Source organism: Lineus longissimus, chromosome 17 (genome assembly GCF_910592395.1).
Source record: "Lineus longissimus chromosome 17, tnLinLong1.2, whole genome shotgun sequence".
Classification (NCBI taxonomy): domain Eukaryota; kingdom Metazoa; phylum Nemertea; class Pilidiophora; order Heteronemertea; family Lineidae; genus Lineus; species Lineus longissimus.
Window position 1 is genome coordinate 1332518 of NC_088324.1, and position 23824 is coordinate 1356341.

General features: G+C 41.5%; 2 protein-coding genes and 1 long non-coding RNA gene across 3 annotated transcripts; all 3 read left to right on the forward strand.

Annotated features, from left to right (window-relative positions):
* The first annotated feature begins 1925 nt into the window (after positions 1 to 1925).
* Positions 1926 to 11292, forward strand: LOC135501655 (uncharacterized). Its single transcript, XM_064793889.1, has 10 exons — positions 1926 to 2244; positions 3529 to 4170; positions 5456 to 6097; positions 7930 to 7941; positions 9115 to 9216; positions 9591 to 9641; positions 9930 to 9974; positions 10382 to 10432; positions 10762 to 11009; positions 11227 to 11292. The coding sequence occupies exons 1-10, from the start codon at positions 1926 to 1928 to the stop codon at positions 11290 to 11292; spliced, it is 2178 nt and encodes a 725-aa protein (XP_064649959.1).
* A 1620-nt stretch (positions 11293 to 12912) lies between these two features.
* Positions 12913 to 14160, forward strand: LOC135501897 (uncharacterized). Its single transcript, XR_010449666.1, has 3 exons — positions 12913 to 12959; positions 13517 to 13716; positions 14012 to 14160. It is a non-coding gene; the product is annotated as an uncharacterized LOC135501897 (long non-coding RNA).
* A 59-nt stretch (positions 14161 to 14219) lies between these two features.
* Positions 14220 to 22782, forward strand: LOC135501656 (IgGFc-binding protein-like). The gene is made up of 16 exons (XM_064793891.1): positions 14220 to 14223; positions 14764 to 14862; positions 15239 to 15289; positions 15578 to 15622; positions 16030 to 16080; positions 16409 to 16656; positions 17788 to 18077; positions 18509 to 18807; positions 19365 to 19564; positions 19860 to 20052; positions 20601 to 20699; positions 21077 to 21127; positions 21416 to 21460; positions 21868 to 21918; positions 22246 to 22493; positions 22711 to 22782. Exons 1-16 carry the CDS (start codon positions 14220 to 14222, stop codon positions 22780 to 22782), a joined length of 2046 nt encoding a protein of 681 aa, XP_064649961.1.
* Positions 22783 to 23824: the final 1042 nt, after the last annotated feature.

The following is a 23824-nucleotide window of genomic DNA, read 5'->3' on the forward strand; positions in this document are numbered from 1 at the left end:
CCAGACTTAAGACCGAATCAGCTTTCAACATCTGCTGTCAAACCGTCTGCTTGACATCAAAATCTTGCCTGGTTAAAATCTTAACTCTGTCATAAACTCGTCATTCTGGCTGCGACCGCCTCACAGTCATCATCATGTTTCTCCTGTGGATGCCTGTTTTAGCTGTTGCTCTTTCATTAGCTCCGGCTGTCGCACCCTCGGGTAAGTCAACCATAATTATTCCTCACATTTCCCGGCAGCAGTTTCTGATAATTTCAGTTGCCTTTAGTGTCAAGCCATGTCAATACCTGCTACATTTCGGTAGTTTCAAATGCGTTAATGGGCGAGTTTGTAAAGTGAATATAACGTCACACTGTTTTATTTAACACTTCAATGAATAACTGTGGAAAATCTAATCATGTGAAGTTTTTGAAAATTGTGTCAGTAGCAACAGAGGAGTATAATATTTAAGGCATTGGTACCGAACTGGAGGTATTGATTGTCTCACCCAAACTGCGAGGGTAGAGCTAAATTGTAGACCAAAACCCAGACGTAGCCGAGGTTTTGGCCAATATTTTAGCTCTACCCGAGCGGTTTGGGTGAGATAATCAATACCGACAGTGAGGCATCAATTTCTATTCTAAAACATCCAAATTGAATATCGAATAATGTGGTTTTAAATGCTTTTGAAAAGCTTCCACATTTTGCACCAACCCAAGCGGTTATGGTTTTCTCATCCGAACCTCTGTGGTGAAAACGAGGCTATAATTATCCATTATGACAATGAAATAAAGGGACTTATCTTGTCACATAAGGTTAGTTGGGAATATAAGTTCATGGTGATGGATAGTTGGCGCCAGAATCTAACCGAGCATATATTTGTCTTTATGGTCATAGAGGGCGCTACCAGTGCAAATTATTGCATTTAAAGGGAGCTAGTGACATTAGGGTAGTTTGGAGTATCGATTTTGGTTGGTTCATGGGGATTGATAGGTGGCGCCAGCATCTAACTGTGCAGATATTTGTTGCTATGGTCATGAATAGAGGGGCTACAAGTGGGGATGGAAAGGTGGTGCCAGCGCGAGGAATGGAAGGTATGAGACCCGCACCACACCAGAGAGTGAATCTCAAAATCGAACCCATGACTGAAGCACTTCACCACCCCATCGAGGAGTAACAATCAAGAATTGTATCTATGACTAACACGCTACAACATCACGTTAATGAGGGGTAAATATATACATATTCAAACCCAAGGCTTACGTTCTTGAGGAGTTAATCCCAAGAATGGAACCCATGACCAAGCATTACACCATCCACAATATGGAGGTACGGCTATTCTGTGGCCGTTTTAGCCAAAGGTTAATTTTAGGAAGACAAAATGGCGGTGTCAAAAATAATGGTCGCTCTCCCATTGCGATCGTTGCTTTCTTTGCGCAAAGTCCAGTAAGCCCTCTTAAATAACTAGATTTGATGATAAAAATGTAAACTTTACGTCCTATTCATCATTTTTGTAAAATGTGTCGCATGTCTTCCAAATTTGCATCTAAAAGCTTCGTAAAACAATGGCTACTTTTGTAAAACACCCTGCGTGCCTTAGTGTTTGTCGATTAAATGTTTCAGGTGGTATGTCGAGCTGTGGTTCGTGGCTTCTTCTCGGACCTAGGATCGAGTCCAAACCAAGCGGCCTTGGTGGCCTAACCCTATCTACCGTAGGAGCCACAACTCTCACCACCGGCCCTGAAGGTATCAACGCATGGGTTTTCACCGGGCATAACTACGTCAAGATAACCAGTGACGGAAAGCTGGATATTGAGCGTGATAGTTTCACAATCGCGACTTATCTTTACCAAGACGTACTTAGAGACGAAATAATCGTGGAGTGGAGAGGAAGAGGAGATTTCGGAACTCACATGTGCATTTATCAAGGCAAGCTTTTGATCAACATGGATGCCCATACTGGACGCAGCCTTGGTGAATTTCATATTGCTCCACCAACTAAGAAATGGTCGTTCGTAGGGATCAGCTACAGTCAACAAACTGGCAATTTGGTGATGTGGGTCGATGGTAATGTTGTCATCAAGAATGTCGGAGCCATAGGACTCCGAGACATGTTGGGTGATTTGTACGTTGGACTCAGGCCGGCAAATGGTGGGTCCAAATTCACGGGAAAGCTGGCCGGAACAACGCTGATGAGATGTGCAGTCAGTGGTAAGACCCAGATCGAGGAACTTAGGAAGCTGATCATAAGTAGAGCCAAACCTGGTAAGTTTAAACACGATGCTCTTTCTACCACGTGGGTAAATCATTAGAATACGAAGGTTTACCTGACGATGAGTTTTCCCTCACAGCAGTCTTCTGATGTGATGAATTATCTTCTTATCTGAAATGTCGGTATTCGAATTACATCGTGAATACATAACACTTTTTTTGTTCTCGATCTGGCGGCGTATGCCCAGTAACCACAGACATAGTCTCGTCATCTACCAGGCATACTTCGCCCGATATGTCCGTTTAACCAAGCAATAACTAAGTTATTGTTCTGACGGTTTGGGTAAGAATAACCTAGCAAGGCCTATTTCGGCGAAAAACTCTGACCATCTGACCCTAATGTCATGCGTATCGTAGGAACGTTTGCCATCGAAGCGCATGGGGTATGTGGGCCTCTCTGCAATTCGGCATCGGCTTCTTAACAGCTTCCAAATGCATATGATGAGAAAGTTATCAATCACAATAGACTTTAAGCTGGGAGACAGTAGTTCGATCTATTCTGAACTGCTTTATTCTCATCACTCTTCAAAGTATGCAAATTGGTTCTTTGTTTTAAGGAGACAGCACGAGGCTGTCTCCTCACTCGCAAAAAGTAGCTAAGCTAACGCAACGATCTACTCTACAACTTGGACGTTTGCAGTGAGTACTCTCTCTATGTAGCCGGTTTGGCAAATAAATATATATTTCTCAAATTTTGGCCAAATCGGTCCATAATCAATCTATATACAGTGTTGTGTTAGTCATTCTGAGTGTATCTAGGGGATAAAAGTGCAATTGGTCGCACTCGGCTGCGATATCGAGCTCCGAGTAGAACTTTTCATCTTGTGCAGCATCCGAGCGGCGTATTTCGGCTCGAAATTACCCCACGGCCAACTCTCTCATATAACTAGATGCATCCGAACCATCTCTCTCATATAACCAGATGCGCCATCTCTGTCATATAACTGGATTTGATGTTAAAGATGTAATGCCAAATTCATAAAGGGCTTTTAGCTTAAAACAGCGTTTAACTACTAAATAGAGAGATTCAGGTCCTTCATGTAAATCTTCCCAGAATATGAATAGGCCCCGAAACTGATTAGGGAGAAGTTACAGACGACTAACCCTTAAACGCCCTTTATGAATTTGGCCCTACTTTATGTTCCTATTCATTATTTGTTTCAAATGTGTCACATGTCTTCAAAATTTGCATCTAAAAGCTTGGTGCTCGCCAAATTTTGATGATAGCACCTTTCGTGCCTTAGTGTTTGTCGATTAAGTGTTCGATTTCTGTTTCAGGTGGTATGTCGAGCTGTGGCTCGTGGCTTCTTCTCGGACCTAGGATCGAGTCCAAACCAAGCGGCCTTGGTGGCCTAACCCTATCTACCGTAGGAGCCACAACTCTCACCACCGGCCCTGAAGGTATCAACGCATGGGTTTTCACCGGGCATAACTACGTCAAGATAACCAGTGACGGAAAGCTGGATATTGAGCGTGATAGTTTCACAATCGCGACTTATCTTTACCAAGACGTACTTAGAGACGAAGCAATCGTGGAGTGGAGAGGAAGAGGAGATTTCGGAACTCACATGTGGATTTATCAAGAAAAGCTTTTGATCAACATGGATGCCCATACTGGACGCAGCCTTGGTGAATTTCATATTGCTCCACCAACTAAGAAATGGTCGTTCGTAGGGATCAGCTACAGTCAACAAACTGGCAATTTGGTGATGTGGGTCGATGGTAATGTTGTCATCAAGAATGTTGGTGCCATAGGACTCCGAGACATGTTGGGTGATTTGTACGTTGGACTCAGACCGGCAAATGGTGGGTCCAAATTCACGGGAAAGCTGGCCGGAACAACGCTGATGAGATGTGCAGTCAGTGGTAAGGCCCAGATCGATGAACTTAGGAAGCTGATCATAAGTAGAGCCAAACCTGGTAAGTTTAAACACGATGCTCTTTCTACCACATGGGTAAATCATTAGAATACGAAGGTTTACCTGACAATGAGTTTTCCCTCACAGCAGTCTTCTCATGTGATGAATTATATATTCTTATCTTGAATGTCGGTATTCGAATTACATCGTGAATACGTCCACTGTTTTTGTTCTTGATCTGGCGGCGTATGCCCAGTAACCACAGACATAGTCTCGTCATATACCAGGCATATTTCGCCCGATATGTCCGTTTAACCAAGCAATAACTAAGTTATTGTTCTGACGGTTTGGGTAAGAATAACCTAGCAAGGCCTATTTCGGCGAAAAACTCTGACCATCTGACCCTAATGTCATGCGTATCGTAGGAACGTTTGCCATCGAAGCGCATGGGGTATGTGGGCCTCTCTGCAATTCGGCATCGGCTTCTTAACAGCTTCCAAATGCATATGATGAGAAAGTTATCAATCACAATAGACTTTATGCTGGGAGACAGTAGTTCGATCTCATCTGAACTGCTTTATTCTCATCACTCTTCAAAGTATGCAAATTGGTTCTTTGTTTTAAGGAGACAGCACGAGGCTGTCTCCTCACTCGCAAAAAGTAGCTAAGCTAACGCAACGATCTACTCTACAACTTGGACTTTTGCAGTGAGTTCTCTCTCTATGTAGCCGGTTTGGCAAATAAATATATATTTCTCAAATTTTGGCCAAATCGGTCCATAATCAATCTATATACAGTGTTGTGTTAGTCATTCTGAGTGTATCTAGGGGATAAAAGTGCAATTGGTCGCACTCGGCTGCGATATCGAGCTCCGAGTAGAACTTTTCATCTTGTGCAGCATCCGAGCGGCGTATTTCGGCTCGAAATTACCCCACGGCCAACTCTCTCATATAACTAGATGCATCCGAACAATCTCTCTCATATAACCAGATGCGCCATCTCTGTCATATAACTGGATTTGATGTTAAAGATGTAATGCCAAATTCATAAAGGGCTTTTAGCTTAAAACAGCGTTTAACTACTAAATAGAGAGATTCAGGTCCTTCATGTAAATCTTCCCAGAATATGAATAGGCCCCGAAACTGATTAGGGAGAAGTTACAGACGACTAACCCTTAAACGCCCTTTATGAATTTGGCCCTACTTTATGTTCCTATTCATTATTTGTTTCAAATGTGTCCCATGTCTTCAAAATTTGCATCTAAAAGCTTGGTGCTCGCCAAATTTTGATGATGGCACCTTTCGTGCCTTAGTGTTTGTCGATTAAATGTTCGATTTCTGTTTCAGGTGGTATGTCGAGCTGTGGCTCGTGGCTTCTTCTCGGACCTAGGATCGAGTCCAAACCAAGCGGCCTTGGTGGCCTAACCCTATCTACCGTAGGAGCCACAACTCTCACCACCGGCCCTGAAGGTATCAACGCATGGGTTTTCACCGGGCATAACTACGTCAAGATAACCAGTGACGGAAAGCTGGATATTGAGCGTGATAGTTTCACAATCGCGACTTATCTTTACCAAGACGTGCTTAGAGACGAAATAATCGTGGAGTGGAGAGGAAGAGGAGATTTCGGAACTCACATGTGCATTTATCAAGGCAAGCTTTTGATCAACATGGATGCCCATACTGGACGCAGCCTTGGTGAATTTCATATTGCTCCACCAACTAAGAAATGGTCGTTCGTAGGGATCAGCTACAGTCAACAAACTGGCAATTTGGTGATGTGGGTCGATGGTAATGTTGTCATCAAGAATGTCGGAGCCATAGGACTCCGAGACATGTTGGGTGATTTGTACGTTGGACTCAGGCCGGCAAATGGTGGGTCCAAATTCACGGGAAAGCTGGCCGGAACAACGCTGATGAGATGTGCAGTCAGTGGTAAGGCCCAGATCGAGGAACTTAGGAAGCTGATCATAAGTAGAGCCAAACCTGGTAAGTTTAAACACGATGCTCTTTCTACCACATGGGTAAATCATTAGAATACGAAGGTTTACCTGACGATGAGTTTTCCCTCACAGCAGTCTTCTCATGTGATGAATTATATATTCTTATCTTGAATGACGGTATTCGAATTACATCGTGAATACGTCCACTGTTTTTGTTCTTGATCTGGCGGCGTATGCCCAGTAACCACAGACACAGTCTCGTCATCTACCAGGCATATTTCGCCCGATATGTCCGTTTAACCAAGCAATAACTAAGTTATTGTTCTGACGGTTCGGGTAAGAATAACCTAGCAAGGCCTTGTCATTCCCAATAGGTGAAATAAAACTCCAATACCAAAGTTTTAGCCTTGTGGTAGCTTTCGGCACCTCACACCTGTCAACATATTATGTATATGTCTCCGCTCTCAATAGAATTTGGAACAGAAAATGTTGGCCATTCAAGCATGAGCGGATTACAGTTAAGGGTACTCTTTCGTAATTTCAATAAAGAGGAAATCGAGCATCTTATTCCACGAGCAGCACGATCGTGTGGCAGGATCTGCGTTCAGAAAATTGAGATATAAGGGTAGAAGCTAATTGTAGAACTCGAGGAGCTAGATTTTGAGAGAGAACATTTTGTTACGGCCTTACTTGAATTATATATGCAGGCATATCTCTGCCTACGTAATGCCATGATGTGGGTATAATAGGGTTACAGGAAAATTCGTCCCCGGATAATTCGTCCCCAGAAAACTCGTCCCCGCAAATTCGTCCCCGGATAAGTCGTCCCCAAGAAAATTCGTCCCCGGAAAATTCGTCCCCGAGGATAATTCGTCCCCGAGGATAGTTCGTCCCCGGAAAATTTGTCCCCGAGGATAATTCGTCCCTGGAAAGTTCGTCCCCGAGGATAATTCGTCCCCAGAAAATTTTACAAAGTTGAAAGTTTCTGACTTTACTTTCCAAGACTCTTAAGTCTTGTCAAATGGACTGTAGTAATAACTACCACTTTCGATTTTTCTCATTCAGTGTAACATCTCTCTTTACTACCCTACTAGCTAGTTACCTACCCCACTATTTTTATAGTAGGTAGAGGTAGGCAGGCGAAATATTTTATTGAAGAATTTAGAGTTTTTCTTTCATTCTGACCAGTAAAAATACTTATTTGTAAAGAAATAAACTATTTCGCCTGCCTACCTCTACCTACTATGAAAAGAGTGGAGTAGGTAACTAGCTAGTAGGGTAGTAAATAGAGATATAACACTGAATGAGAAAAGTCGAAAGTAGTAAGTAGTAGTTATTACTAGAAAGTAATGTCAGAAACTTTCAACTTTTCTCTAATTTTCCGGGGACGAATTATCCTCGGGCACGAATTTCCCAGGGACGAATTATCCTAGGGGACATATTTTCCGGGGACAAATATTCTGGGGACGAAATTTTCCTCAGTGACGAATTTTCCAGGGACGAATTATCCTCGGGGACGAATTATCCGGGGACGAATTTTCCTCGTGGACGAATTTTCCAGGGACGAATTTTCCTAGGGGACGAATTTTCCGGTGACGAGTTTTCCGGGGACGAATTTTCCGGGGACGAATTTTCCTAGAGCCGTATAATAGTATGCATCTATGTAAAGAGAAGTACTGATGCAAGCGTTTCGTCGTTAGTCTTTCATATCTTTCCTGATTCGTTTTAAAGATGAAAAAAACTTTATATTTTGAGAAAAACGATGACTTCAATAGAAGGTTTTTTTTCTGTTTCCAATCGTGCCGATGATACATAAGTTTATCAAATCTTTCGATGTGCTCACAAAAATTAATTATAATATGATAATTGTCTTTTCAGTGCCAACCCTACGTAAGTCTGCCTGAAACACAATAAGCAACATCTGGCAAATTTAGAAGTGCTGAAAACGCCAAAGGGTTTTGCTGACAACACGTTTTATATAGAGAGAAACTTGCCCGAAAGGCGTTGAGTTACAGGAGCTTATATAGGTCTTTTGTTCTTTGGTTTCATGGGTGGCTTCATGTGGTAAGGATCTTGTTTCTTCTGACGTGGTCGACAGATGTACTGTTCATGAGTTAATTTCAAAAGGTTTGTTGGTGTACCAGGGACACATTCGTCATATTCATATACACGTCTTATGGCGAAATTGGTCACTGACCAGTATTTACAAAGTATTTACAACTTGTATTAATCGACACTCTTATAATAGAGATGAAAGCAGTCTGTGCTTGACACAATTTGATGAAAGTGACAGCTGTAGGTGAACATGTTTCTTTGACATACTCCTTCAAAACTGGGTCTTAATTAACGTCCATATGGCATATTCCATTAAAATCCAAAATCAGTTTACTCTTCAAACATTTGAATTGATTTGACCTAAAGAGCTTTGAAAAAAACTGTCGACGACGAACATGAAAACAGACCCCTCGAGACATGTCTGATTCGTTTTTGCGCTTCAATTGACATAGCGAGTTTCCACAAATCTCACGAATTGCAAATTACGAATTACGAACTGATTTTACCCGAGAACATTGGTTTCCGAGCTGATCAACGTCCGTTACCCGTGGAAGGGTAATATTGATGGGACCATCAGAAAGCCCCCGTCATGTGCTTTCAATGGTTATGTCAACATATTTATAGTATCCGTAATATGATTTCCTTGCACCTACTGTATACATCCAGACCGAATGGAACCATCGGTTCTCTTCACAAACTCTGTTTCCACGAAGTGCGACCCTTAGCATCTTTCATATGCTGCAGTTATCTATACAAGCATCGGAACGTCCTTTGGTTCATCCGAACAAAAGCCAATATTTTGGCCAAATTTGCCATCCCTTTGCGTGTCTTCTTAACCGGTTATCATTTTCCTTCATAAACGATATTGCAAACGGATCTCCATCCACACGACCGAAAGGGTGCTCTAAAGTTTATAAGTTTCAAGTGTTTTTCTGTTGAAGGATTAAACATTAACTAGGGAGAGGAAGAGGTTTTCACTGCCAGTAATTAACTTCCTTTTTCTTCAAGAATGCACAGATGATGTTGCAAAGAGATGGATAGGGGATAAATGTGTCAACCGCTGTGCTCCAGAGGAGATCTGGGATAACACCAAGAAGATCTGCACACCGAGTGAGTATGAGACATCACAGGATTAGCCTATAACATAGCACTTATCCATTTAAATATATCTGTCTTTCTGTAGTTTATCCTCTTGATGCAGCTCGACTGTGGTAAAACAGTGTTGTATTTTAAATGCGTTGCAACTCGTTTTCATTATCTGCACTCGCTTTTTGGATGCGACCTCACCAAAGGCTTTGCCAAAGCTACTTAACCATCGCGATCTCATTCATGATAGAGTGGCGCAAGTGCGGTGTGAATTCCTTAAGCCATGAGTTTATACATTAATACGCAAACACCAGGTGGTTTCAAAATAGAATCCATTCCAAGCTGAATGAAGTTTCGTAACCATTAATTGTCGTTTAATGCTTTACCTTTTTCTCTAGGGTGCACCGAGTCTCAGTTATGGAACATCCCGACCAAACGATGTGTAGACAGTATGTATGTCTTATCTCAATAACTGTATAATAACAAACGCACGATTACGATTACTGATGATGAAGCCTGGGAGATACTAGTGCCGTGGTCCTTGGCCTCGACATCCAAGGACCGTTGGTGGCAGTCATTAAAATTTTCGTGATTGTGAATGTGATGATGGTTAGGTTTTAATGTTAGAATGTATACTCCGACCTGATAATTATATTAATGAAGTTCATATATCCTTTTGGAGATATATTTGGAAAAGCCAGAGTATAAAAGTTATTCCGTTCAAATTTTACCTTCAGGGTGTAAACCTTCTGACATGTTGAAGAAAGGAGACTGTGTTGCTCGTAAGTATAGTTCATTGTATTGGAGGATATTCAATGTAAAAAGATATAATACACCGAAGCCTTAATTCCGAATCCTTAAATTTCAAATTATGGATTCCAAGATGTTCAATCTGAAAAAGTGCTCGTAGATCAAATGATTTGTTGATACATTAAATACTTTGTCAGATGTAGTGTAGCCTGTACGCTGTTCAGAGACGATGATAGAATAGACAAAACACTGAAGGGAAAAGTCTGGTTCAAGGCAAGCAGTTGTTAACATTACCGAAGCCACGTAGTCACTACTGTCTATCTACATTCAGCTTTGCTTGGAGATGTTACATGACATTTTAATTTCGATCACTCATCAAGAGGTGTCCGTTCTTAACCTCGAGGCTAAATACACATTTTCTTGTTTTCCTTCACTTCAGGTTGTACTCCACCGAAATCATGGGATCTCAGATTGAAGAGTTGTACAGAAAGTAAGTCCGTCTTTGGAATTGAGTTTGAATAACCAATAACGAACTAATTGATTAGTGATAAAAATGCCTCTGTAGAAATGATACAACGCGTTAAAACTTTGTCTTGGTTCTCAAAGTATTGCTCTTGAAAGTCGTTTATCCAAACGACATGTATTCAGTTATCGGTGCATCATAACGGTAAGTCAAATTGTATATCAGGCGTGTTTAGACTCATTTGATTCCAAACTATGTGGCGAAGTTGAGTGTCTCCTCAGCACAAATTGATGCAATGTAGATTATTGATGTTTGATGTATACTAAGTGTAGCTCTCCGTCTGTTTTATCCACTAGAAATCTGCACCTGCAAGGCTTGGGGAGATCCCCATTACCATCGTTACGACGATTTTACCAGAATGATCGACTTCATGGGTGTCTGTAAATACGTCTTCTCCAAGACGACCAACTCTGACGTCGCGTGTTCCTTCTCCATTGAGGTGAAGAACGAATATCGAGGCAACACAATTGTGTCTTTCGGTAGGATGATGGACCTGAAGATGGGAGGTTTCGTTGTCAGACTTCACAAGGACGGATGGACTAGGGTACGTTCTCATATACTAGTATATGCTCCACCCTTTTTTTGATGAATTTGAGCTGTTTGATCAATTGCTAGAACTGTCATATTGTTGTGGTGGTTCATTTTTCTTTCATCACAACAGAATCTCGATCTGCACACTCTAATAAGATGTTTGGATCCAAGAGCGTTAACATCTCACTTGTTTCTCATTGGGGTTTTTTCGCATTATTTGCATGTGATAGGCGAAATCAAAATACAAGCAATGTTCAGTCAATATACTGAAGTGTAATGGTATTTTTACCGGCTAATTATAAACCGCGAGATGCGGAATGCGAAATCTTGAGATGCCAACCTCTGTGAGAGTAACATGCGCCAGAGGATGTATTGCAAATATGGAACCTGAAAAGGCGAACATTTATGAGACCGAGGCTGTAGTCTGGAGTTATCCTTGTTTTGATTTGCCCGGCATTAAAATAGACTCCGCTCTGCGATGTGTGGAATTTAACCTTACTTATAGCCTACTTTCGATGGTCAGACTATCCCGTGCTATTTTTAGCGATGACCAGACGTTCACCAGGTACATGCCCTGTGTTATCGGTCAATCATGTGTATGGTGACTTGTGCCGCCAGGCCTAACGGGAAAATAATCTTGACACATACTGCATACTGAACCTCGCTGTATTATACTCACAGCATATCTTGATAAGTTGCAAAAACCCTTGTGGTCAAGATGAACGTGCAGTTGCATGTAGGCTTTGTATCATATTCGGCCGTACTCTCATTAAATTGAGAAGTAAATAGCAGCGTTGGAAATGGTGATTGTCATGATCGAGGGAAGTAGAAAATAATGATTACTTATCTCACGATTTCGATACACCCATCGACTAATCTAAAAACTTATGTTATCCAGTTATACGGGACATTGCATTACTCTCTAACAAGTCACCACAACTTTGTTCTGCAGGTCAGTGGCCTCACACAAAGAATGCCTTTTAACCTCAAACTCAAAGGCGGACATACTCTCAGTGCCACAAAATCTGGTGCCAACGACTTTAAGATATCAGTGCCAACCTGTTCCTTCGCTTTGTCATTCGGTGGTCAATATGGAGGTATTGTGATATCTCTTGGCCACTGGCAGTATGGAGGTGCTGGAAAGCTTACTGGAATGTGTGGTGACTGCGATGGAATGGCAGATGCCTTGACTAGCTTCAATAATTATCAGGTTCCCGATGACTCGGATGTGCCATTAGTTAAGTAAGTGTATGTTTCAAACAAGCCGTTTGAAATATGATCAAATAAAACAAAAGAAATCGGTTGTTTACCGTGAAAATAATAAGTTCTATGCTTGATAACATCAAGTAGGGGTTTATACATACTTGATAACATATATAACAAACCACACTATGTCTTATCTGAATCTGGATCCTGCAATATTCAACCGATGTCAGAATTACATCGAAAGGTTTATTCGCCTTTTGTTGAATACGAACAGATAGCCTTTACTTGCGGTCATGAGTACCGTCACATTCAAATAAGACAGGTGGGCGACAGCTTATTCGTGATATCGTTTAGAATAGTTCGTCTAGAGAGGTAGGATGACTTTGGAAGTCTTACCATACAGCAGATTTTGTATTTATTCCAAATAGAAGTCGAATTTAATAGTGTTGATACTTTAGCTGTAAGAAGAGCGAGGATCCAGTCATCAAATGTTCGGATAAGAACAATGCCCTCATTGCATCAGACACGTACTGCGGTTACATCAAGTCAACCACTGGACCATTCGCAGAGTGCATCAAGAGCGGAAAGGTAGATTGGAAGTCAGCCTATGCTGCTTGCCAGATAGATGCTTGCGCTTTTGTGGACAAACCCGAGTCCATTAAAGAAGTGATATGCGCTGATGTGGGAGAATTCGCCAGCGAATGTCAGTTGAATGGTTACCAACCTTCGAAGGTTTGGAGAACAACCACATTCTGTCGTAAGTTTGACTCATTCTGCTTTTCAAAAAGAGGCTTTGGCTGCAAATCTACAATAATGGCCTTCCGATTGCTTGTCGAATATCAAAATGGAACCAATGAAGTTCTAGCCTTGTAACCCTCAATTTGATTGGGGAATATTCCTGAGGTCAGGCTATGCCTAAGGCAACTGGTCACAGAAGTTCGAAAATCAAGAACCATACGGCTTCGGTGTGGAGCCAGTGGAGCTGGCGTTGTTCCAGTGCATCTGGAGTGGGTCCATTGGCTCTAGGATCTGGTAAATGCCAAGAGCGTCTGACTTCAACCCGAGTAAATTGGCTCTTGGGGATCTTGTGTTTGGTCAGCGCCTGCGTCCATTGACTCGTGTTGTGTGATTCTGGTGTTGGGGCAGTGGCTCTGATGTGAGCGCATTGTAAATGATGAGACCTTTCCGGACATCCTTAAAACAAGCATGTAGACGTTAAAACTATCATCACAGTTTTCACTTCATTATCGAATGGTCTCTACCTTGTTCTCTTTTTACTGTTAATATACGATTAATATCAATGTCATTTTCCAGCAATGAAGTGCCCTGCTAACAGCGTATATGAGTCCAAGATGCGTCCATGCCAACCGACGTGTATCAAGCCTGAACCAATCTTCTGTGAGGATGAGTTGATGGAAGGCTGCAAGTGTAATAAAGGCTTCATCCGAGATGGTGATTCGTGTGTCCCCGAGCAGTCATGTGGCTGTTGGGATGCAGACAAAAACTATTACACGGTGGGTAATGAGTAGAACCCCACTGAGTCAGATCGTGTCTAACTTCTAAGCCTCAGGTGCATAAACGAAGAAATCGCCCCCCTCGCCGTCGAAGACAATGTTACCTTCATCAACCATTTGATAAGTTCTTCTGCTTATATTGCTACTCTTATGAGGAAAAGACTATACGGTCTTTTCTTCTTCTCTTTTTCGGTATGACGTAATCTCACCAGGATTGCAGAGACCAGAGCATGTAGTGGGGCTTTTCATTGTACTCCATCTGCTGATATTGTCAACAATTCTTTTTACCTATCAGATTGGTGATGAGCGCATAAGCTCCGACTGCACGACACTTTACAAGTGTATCAAAGTAGGATCAGTCGCCAAGCTAGGGTCCAGTGAGCTTAAACCTTGTGGCCAGGATGCTGAATGCAGACCTGGAGACAAAGGGGTATATACCTGTGGCTGCAAGAAAAGATACCAAGGAGATGGATTCCAGTGCACGAAACGTAAGTGCAGCAAGTATGGGTACCGTTATAAATGACACCTCACCTGTGGAAACGAACTTGATATATCCCCTCGTGACTAGTATAAACTCACCAGCAGACGCCACGAGGGTTGTCCATGGATGAAACGATTAGAAAGCTCCTGTCATGTGCTTTCCATGGTTATGTCAACATGTTTAGAGTATCCGTAATGGGTTTTCCTTGCCCCTATACATCCCAACCGAAGGATACCATTAGTTTTCTTTACAAAACTCTGTTTCTACGAAGTGCGTACCTTAGCATCTTTCATATGCTGCAGTTATCTATACAAGCATCGGAACGTCCTTTGGTTTATCCGTACAAAGGCCAATATTTTTGCCAAATTTGCCATCCTTTTGCGTGTTTTCTAAACTGGTTATCATTTTCCTTCATAAACGATATTGCAAACGGATCTCCATCCACATGACCGAAAGGGTGCACTAAAGTTTACAAGTTTCAAGTGTTTTTCTGTTGAAGGATTAAACATTAAGCAGGGAGAAGAAGAAGTTTTCACTGCCAGTAATTAACTTCCTTTTTCTTCAAGAATGCACAAATGTTGCAAAGAGATGGACGGGGGATAAATGTGTCAACCGCTGCGCTCCAGAGGAGATCTGGGATAACACCAAGAAAATCTGCACACCGAGTTAGTATGAGACATCACAGGATTAGCCTACAACATAGCACTTATCCTTTTAAATATATCTGTCTTTCTGTAGTTTATCCTCTTAAGGCAGCTCGACTGTGGTAAAACAGTGTTGTATTTTAAATGCGTTGCAACTCGTTTTCATTATTTGCACTCGCTTTTTGGATGCGACCTCACCAAAGGCTTTGCCAAAGCTACTTAACCATCGCGATCTCATTCATGATAGAGTGACGCGCAAGTGCGGTGTGAATTCCTTAAGCCATGAGTTTGTACATTAATACGCAAACACCAGGTGGTTTCAAAATAGAATCCATTCCAAGCTGAATGAAGTTTCGTAACCATTAACTGTCGTTTAATGCTTTACCTTTTTCTCTAGGGTGCACCGAGTCTCAGTTATGGAACATCCCGACCAAACGATGTGTAGACAGTATGTATGTCTTATCTCAATAACTGTATAATAACAAACGCACGATAACGATTACTGATGATGAAGCCTGGGAGATACTAGTGCCGTGGTCCTTGGCCTCGACATCCAAGGACCGTTGGTGGCAGTCATTAAGATTTTCGTGATTGTGAATGTGATGATGGTTAGGTTTTAATGTTAGAATGTATACTCCGACCTGATAATTATATTAATGAAGTTCATATATCCTTTTGGAGATATATTTGGAAAAGCCAGAGTATAAAAGTTATTCCGTTCAAATTTTACCTTCAGGGTGTAAACCTTCTGACATGTTGAAGAAAGGAGACTGTGTTGCTCGTAAGTATAGTTCATTATATTAGAGGATATTCAATGTAAAAAGATATAATTCACCGAAGCCTTAATTCCGAATCCTTAAATTTCAAATTATGGATTCCAAGATGTTCAATCTGAAAAAGTGCTCGTACATCAAATGATTTGTTGATACATTAAATAGTTTGTCAGATGTAGTGTAGCCTGTACGCTGTTCAGAGACGATGATAGAATAGACAAAACACTGAAGGGAAAAGTCTGGTTCAAGGCAAGCAGTTGTTAACATTACCGAAGCCACGTAGTCACTACTGTCTATCTACATTCAGCTTTGCTTGGAGATGTTACATGACATTTTAATTTCGATCACTCATCAAGAGGTGTTCGTTCTTAACCTCGAGGCTAAATACACATTTTCTTGTTTTCCTTCACTTCAGGTTGTACTCCACCGAAATCATGGGATCTCAGATTGAAGAGTTGTACAGAAAGTAAGTCCGTCTTTGGAATTGAGTTTGAATAACCAATAACGAACTAATTGATTAGTGATAAAAATGCCTCTGTAGAAATGATACAACGCGTTAAAACTTTGTCTTGGTTCTCAAAGTGTTGCTCTTGAAAGTCGTTTATCCAAACGACATGTATTCAATTATCGGTGCATCATAACGGTAAGTCAAATTGTATATCAGGCGTGTTTAGACTCATTTGATTCCAAACTATGTGGCGAAGTTGATTGTCTCCTCAGCACAAATTGATGCATGTAGATTATTGATGTTTGATGTATACTAAGTGTAGCTCTCCGTCTGTTTTATCCACTAGAAATCTGCACCTGCAAGGCTTGGGGAGATCCCCATTACCATCGTTACGACGATTTTACCAGAATGATCGACTTCATGGGTGTCTGTAAATACGTCTTCTCCAAGACGACCAACTCTGACGTCGCGTGTTCCTTCTCCATTGAGGTGAAGAACGAATATCGAGGCAACACAATTGTGTCTTTCGGTAGGATGATGGACCTGAAGATGGGAGGTTTCGTTGTCAGACTTCACAAGGACGGATGGACTAGGGTACGTTCTCATATACTAGTATATGCTCCACCCTTTTTTTGATGAATTTGAGCTGTTTGATAAATTGCTAGAACTGTCATATTGTTGTGGTGGTTCATTTTTCTTTCATCAAGACAGAATCTCGATCTGCACACTCTAATAAGATGTTTGGATCCAAGAGCGTTAACATCTCACTTGTTTCTTATTGGGGTTTTTTCGCATTATTTGCATGTGATAGGCGAAATCAAAATACAAGCAATGTTCAGTCAGTATACTGAAGTGTAGTGGTATTTTTACCGGCTGATTATAAACCGCGAGATACGGAATGCAAAATCGCGAGATGCCAACCTCTGTAATAGTAACATGCGCCAGAGGATGTATTGCAATTATGGAACCTGAAAAGGCGAACATTAATGAGACCGAGGCTGTAGTCTGGAGTTATCCTTGTTTTGATTTGCCCGGTGTAACATCTGTGGTTGTTCCCCATGTTTCAGTGTTTCCAAACAATAGGCAGCTAGAGAGACCATGACTTTTCAATAGGGGGGACACACAGAAAAACTCGTCAATCTATTTTTGAGCGTTCCCAAACAATGAGGGGAAACACTCAAAAACAGAAACACTCAAAAACAGAAACACTTAAAAACATTACACCGGCATTGAAATAGACTCCGCTCTGCGATGTGTGGAATTTAACCTAACTTATAGCCTACTTTCGATGGTCAGACTATCCCGCACTATTTTTAGGGATGACCAGACGTTCACCAGGTACATGCCCTGTGTTATCGGTCAATCATGTGTATGGTGACTTGTGCCGCCAGGCCTAACGGGAAAATAATCTTGACACATACTGCATACTGAACCTCGCGGTATTATACTAACAGCATATCTTGATAAGTTGCAAAAACCCTTGTGGTCAAGATGAACGTGCAGTTGCATGTAGCCTTTGTATCATATTCGGCCGTACTCTCATTGAATTAAGAAGTAAACAGCAGCGTTGGAAATGGTGATTGTCATGATCGAGGGAAGTAGAAAATAATGATTACTTATCTCGCGATTTCGATACACCCATCGACTAATCTAAAAACTTATGTTATCCAGTTATACGGGACATTGCATTACTCTCTAACAAGTCACCACAACTTTGTTCTGCAGGTCAGTGGCCTCACACAAAGAATGCCCTTTAACCTCAAACTCAAAGGCGGACATACTCTCAGTGCCACAAAATCTGGAGCCAACGACTTTAAGATATCAGTGCCAACCTGTTCCTTCGCTTTGTCATTCGGTGGTCAATATGGAGGTATTGTGACATCTCTTGGCCACTGGCAGTATGGAGGTGCTGGAAAGCTTACTGGAATGTGTGGTGACTGCGATGGAATGGCAGATGCCTTGACTAGCTTCAATAATTATCAGGTTCCCGATGACTCGGATGTGCCATTAGTTAAGTAAGTGTATGTTTCAAACAAGCCGTTTGAAATATGATCAAATAAAACAAAAGAAATCGGTTGTATACCTTGAAAATAATAAGATCTATGCTTGATAACATCAAGTAGGTCTTTATATATACTTGATAACATATATAACAAACCACACTATGTCCTATCTGAATCCGGATCCTGCAATATTCAACCGATGCCAGAAATACATCGAAAGGTTAAGAAGAGTATTCGCCCTTTGTTGAATACGAACAGACAGCCTTTACTTGCAGTCATGAGTACCGTCACATTCAAATAAGACAGGTGGGCGACAGCTTATTCGTGATATCCTTTAGAATAGTTCGTCCAGAGAGGTAGGATGACTTTGGAAGTCTTACCATACAGCAGATTTTTGTATTCATTCCAAATAGAAGTCGAATTTAATAGTGTTGATACTTTAGCTGTAAGAAGAGCGAGGATCCAGTCATCAAATGTTCGGATAAGAACAATGCCCTCATTGCATCAGACACGTACTGCGGTTACATCAAGTCAACCACTGGACCATTCGCAGAGTGCATCAAGAGCGGAAAGGTAGATTGGAAGTCAGCCTATGCTGCTTGCCAGATAGATGCTTGCGCTTTTGTGGACAAACCCGAGTCCATTAAAGAAGTGATATGCGCTGATGTGGGAGAATTCGCCAGCGAATGTCAGCTGAATGGTTACCAACCTTCGAAGGTTTGGAGAACAACCACATTCTGTCGTAAGTTTGACTCATTCTGCTTTACAAAAAGATGCTTTGGCTTCAAATCTACAATAATGGCCTTCCGATTGCTTGTCGAATATCAAAATGGAACCAATGAAGTTCAAGCCTTGTAATACTCAATTTGATTGGGGAATATTCCTGAGGTCACGCTATGCCTAAGGCAACTGGTCACAGAAGTTCGAAAATCAAGAACCATTTGGCTTCGGTGTGGAGCAAGTGGTGCTAGCGTTGTTCCAGTGCATCTGGAGTGGGTCCATTGGCTCTAGGATCTGGAAAATGCCAAGAGCGTCTGGTTTCAACCCGAGTAAATTGGCTCTTGTGGATCTTGTGTTTGGTCAGCGCCAGCATCCATTGACTCGTGTTGTGTGATTCTGGTGTTGGGGCAGTGGCTCTGATGTGAGCGCATTGTAAATGATGAGACCTTTCCTGACATCCTTAAAACAAGCATGCAGACGTTAAAACCATCATCACAGTTTTCACTTCATTATCGAATGGTCTCTTCCTTGTTCTCTTTTTACTGTTAATATACGATTAATATCAATGTCATTTTCCAGCAATGAAGTGCCCTGCTAACAGCGTATATGAGTCCAAGATGCGTCCATGCCAACCGACGTGTATCAAGCCCGAACCAATCTTCTGTGAGGATGAGTTGATGGAAGGCTGCAAGTGTAATAAAGGCTTCATCCGAGATGGTGATTCGTGTGTCCCCGAGCAGTCATGTGGCTGTTGGGATGCAGACAAAAACTATTACACGGTGGGTAATGAGTAAAACCTTACTGAGTCAGATCGTGTCTAACTCTTCACTCTAAACTGCATGAACGAAGAAATCGCCCCCCTCGCCGTCTAAGACAATGTTACCTTCATCAACCATTTCATAAGTACTTATGCTTATATTGCTACTCTTATGAGGAAAAAACTATACGGTCTTTGCTTCGTCTCTTTTTCGGTATGACGTAATCTCATCAGGATTGCAGAGACCAGAGCATGTAGTGGGGCTTTTCATTGTTCTGCATATGCTGATATTGTCAACAATTCTTTTTACCTATCAGATTGGTGATGAGCGCATAAGCTCCGACTGCACGAAACTTTACAAGTGTATCAAAGTAGGATCAGTCGCCAAGCTAGGGTCCAGTGAGCTTAAACCTTGTGGCAAGGATGCTGAATGCAGACCTGGAGACAAAGGGGTCTATACCTGTGGCTGCAAGAAAAGATACCAAGGAGATGGATTCAAATGCACGAAACGTAAGTGCAGCAAGTTTGGGTACCGTTATGAATGACACTTCACCTGTGGAAACGAACTTGATATATCCCCTCGTGACTAGTATAAACTCGCTAGAAGACGCCACGAAGGTCGTCTGGGACCATCGGTCATGTGCTTTCCATGGTTATGTCAACATGTTTAGAGTGTCCGTAATGGGTTTTCCTTGCCCCTAAACATCCCAACCAAATGATACCATTAGTTTTCTTTACAAAACTCTGTTTCTACGAAGTGCGTACAATAGCATCTTTCATATGCTGCAGTTATCTATACAAGCATCGGAACGTCAATCCTTTGGTTTATCCGTACAAAAGCTAATATTTTTGCCTATTTTACCATCCCTTTGCGTGTCTTCGTAAACCGGTTATCATTTTCCTTCATAAACGATATTGCTAACGGATCTCCATCCACACGACCGAAAGGGTGCACTAAAGTTTAAAAGTTTCAAGTGTTTTTCTGTTGAAGGATTAAACATTAACTAGGGAGAGGAAGAGGTTTTCACTGCCAGTAATTAACTTCCTTTTTCTTCAAGAATGCACAAATGTTGCAAAGAGATGGACGGGGGATAAATGTGTCAACCGCTGTGCTCCAGAGGAGATATGGGATAACACCAAGAAGATCTGCACACCGAGTGAGTATGAGACATCACAGGATTAGCCTATAACATAGCATTTTATCCTTTTAAATATATCTGTCTTTCTGTAGTTTATCCTCTTGTGGCAGCTCGACTGTGGTAAAACAGTGTTGTATGCTAAATGCGTTGCAACTCGTTTTCATTATCTGCACTCGCTTTTTGGATGCGACCTCACCAAAGGCTTTGCCAAAGCTACTCAACCATCGGGATCTCATTCATGATAGAGTGACGCGCAAGTGCGGTGTGAATTCCTTAAGCCATGAGTTTGTACATTAATACGCAAACACTAGGTGGATTCAAAATAGAATCCATTCTAAGCTGAATGAAGTTTCGTAACCATTAATTGTCGTTTAATGCTTTACCTTTTTCTCTAGGGTGCACCGAGTCTCAGTTATGGAACATCCCGACCAAACGATGTGTAGACAGTATGTATGTCTTATCTCAATAACTGTATAATAACAAACGCACGATAACGATTACTGATGATGAAGCCTGGGAGATACTAGTGCCGTGGTCCTTGGCCTCGACATCCAAGGACCGTTGGTGGCAGTCATTAAGATTTTCGTGATTGTGAATGTGATGATGGTTAGGTTTTAATGTTAGAATGTATACTCCGACCTGATAATTATATTAATGAAGTTCATATATCCTTTTGGAGATATATTTGGAAAAGCCAGAGTATAAAAGTTATTCCGTTCAAATTTTACCTTCAGGGTGTAAACCTTCTGACATGTTGAAGAAAGGAGACTGTGTTGCTCGTAAGTATAGTTCATTATATTCGAGGATATTCAATGTAAAAAGATATAATTCACCGAAGCCTTAATTCCGAATCCTTCAATTTCAAACTATGGAATCCAAGATGTTCAATCTGAAAAAGTGCTCGTAGATCAAATGATTTGTTGATACATTAAATACTTTGTCAGATGTAGTGTAGCCTGTACGCTGTCCAGAGACGATGATAGAATAGACAAAACACTGAAGGGAAAAGTCTGGTTCAAGGCAAGCAGTTGTTAACATTACCGAAGCCACGTAGTCACTACTGTCTATCTACATTAAGCTTTGCTTGGAGATGTTACATGACATTTTAATATCGATCACTCATCAAGAGGTGTTCGTTCTTAACCTGGAGGCTAAATACACATTTTCTTGTTTTCCTTCACTTCAGGTTGTACTCCACCGAAATCATGGGATCTCAGATTGAAGAGTTGTACAGAAAGTAAGTCCGTCTTTGGAATTGAGTTTGAATAACCAATAACGAACTAATTGATTAGTGATAAGAGTTCCTCTGTAGAAATGATACAACGCGTTACAACTTTATCTTGTTCTCAAAGTGTTGCTCTTGAAAGTTGTTTATCCAAACGACATGTATTCAATTATCGGTGCATCATAACGGTAAGTCAAATTGTATATCTGGCGTGTTTAGACTCATTTGATTCCAAACTATGTGGCGAAGTTGATTGTCTCCTCAGCACAAATTGATGCATGTGGATTACTGATGTTTGATGTATACTAAATGTAGCTCTTCGTCTGTTTTATCCACTAGAAATCTGCACCTGCAAGGCTTGGGGAGATCCCCATTACCATCGTTACGACGATTTTAACAGAATGATCGACTTCATGGGTGTCTGCAAATACGTCTTCTCCAAGACGACCAACTCTGACGTCGCGTGTTCCTTCTCCATTGAGGTGAAGAACGAATATCGAGGCAACACAATTGTGTCTTTCGGTAGGATGATGGACCTGAAGATGGGAGGTTTCGTTGTCAGACTTCACAAGGACGGATGGACTAGGGTACGTTCTCATATACTAGTATATGCTCCACCCTTTTTTTGATGAATTTGAGCTGTTTGATCAATTGCTAGAACTGTCATATTGTTGTGGTGGTTCATTTTTCTTTCATCACAACAGAATCTCGATCTGCACACTCTAATAAGATGTTTGGATCCAAGAGCGTTTACATCTCACTTGTTTCTCATTGGGGTTTTTTCGCGTTGTTTGCATGTGATAGGCGAAATCAAAATACAAGCAATGTTCAGTCAATATACTGAAGTGTAATGGTATTTTTACCGGCTTATCATAAACCGCGAGATGCGGAATGCGAAATCGCGAGATGCCAACCTCTGTGAGAGTAACATGCGCCAGAGGATGTATTGCAATTATGGAACCTGAAAAGGCGAACATTTATGAGACCGAGGCTGTAGTCTGGAGTTATCCTTGTTTTGATTTGCCCGGCATTGAAATCGACTCCGCTCTGCGATGTGTGGAATTTAACCTAACTTATAGCCTACTTTCGATGGTCAGACTATCCCGTGCTATTTTTGGCGATGACCAGACGTTCACCAGGTACATGCCCTGTGTTATCGGTCAATCATGTGTATGGTGACTTGTGCCGCCAGGCCTAACGGGAAAATAATCTTGACACATACTGCATACTGAACCTCGCGGTATTATACTCACAGCATATCTTGATAAGTTGCAAAAACCCTAGTGGTCAAGATGAACGTGCAGTTGCATGTAGCCTTTGTATCATATTCGGCCGTACTCTCATTGAATTGAGAAGTAAACAGCAGCGTTGGAAATGGTGATTGTCATGATCGAGGGAAGTAGAAAATAATGATTACTTATCTCGCGATTTCGATACACCCATCGACTAATCTAAAAACTTATGTTATCCAGTTATACGGGACATTGCATTACTCTCTAACAAGTCACCACAACTTTGTTCTGCAGGTCAGTGGCCTCACACAAAGAATGCCCTTTAACCTCAAACTCAAAGGCGGACATACTCTCAGTGCCACAAAATCTGGAGCCAACGACTTTAAGATATCAGTGCCAACCTGTTCCTTCGCTTTGTCATTCGGTGGTCAATATGGAGGTATTGTGACATCTCTTGGCCACTGGCAGTATGGAGGTGCTGGAAAGCTTACTGGAATGTGTGGTGACTGCGATGGAATGGCAGATGCCTTGACTAGCTTCAATAATTATCAGGTTCCCGATGACTCGGATGTGCCATTAGTTAAGTAAGTGTATGTTATAAACAAGCCGTTTGAAATATGATCAAATAAAACAAAAGAAATCGGTTGTATACCTTGAAAATAATAAGTTCTATGCTTGATAACATC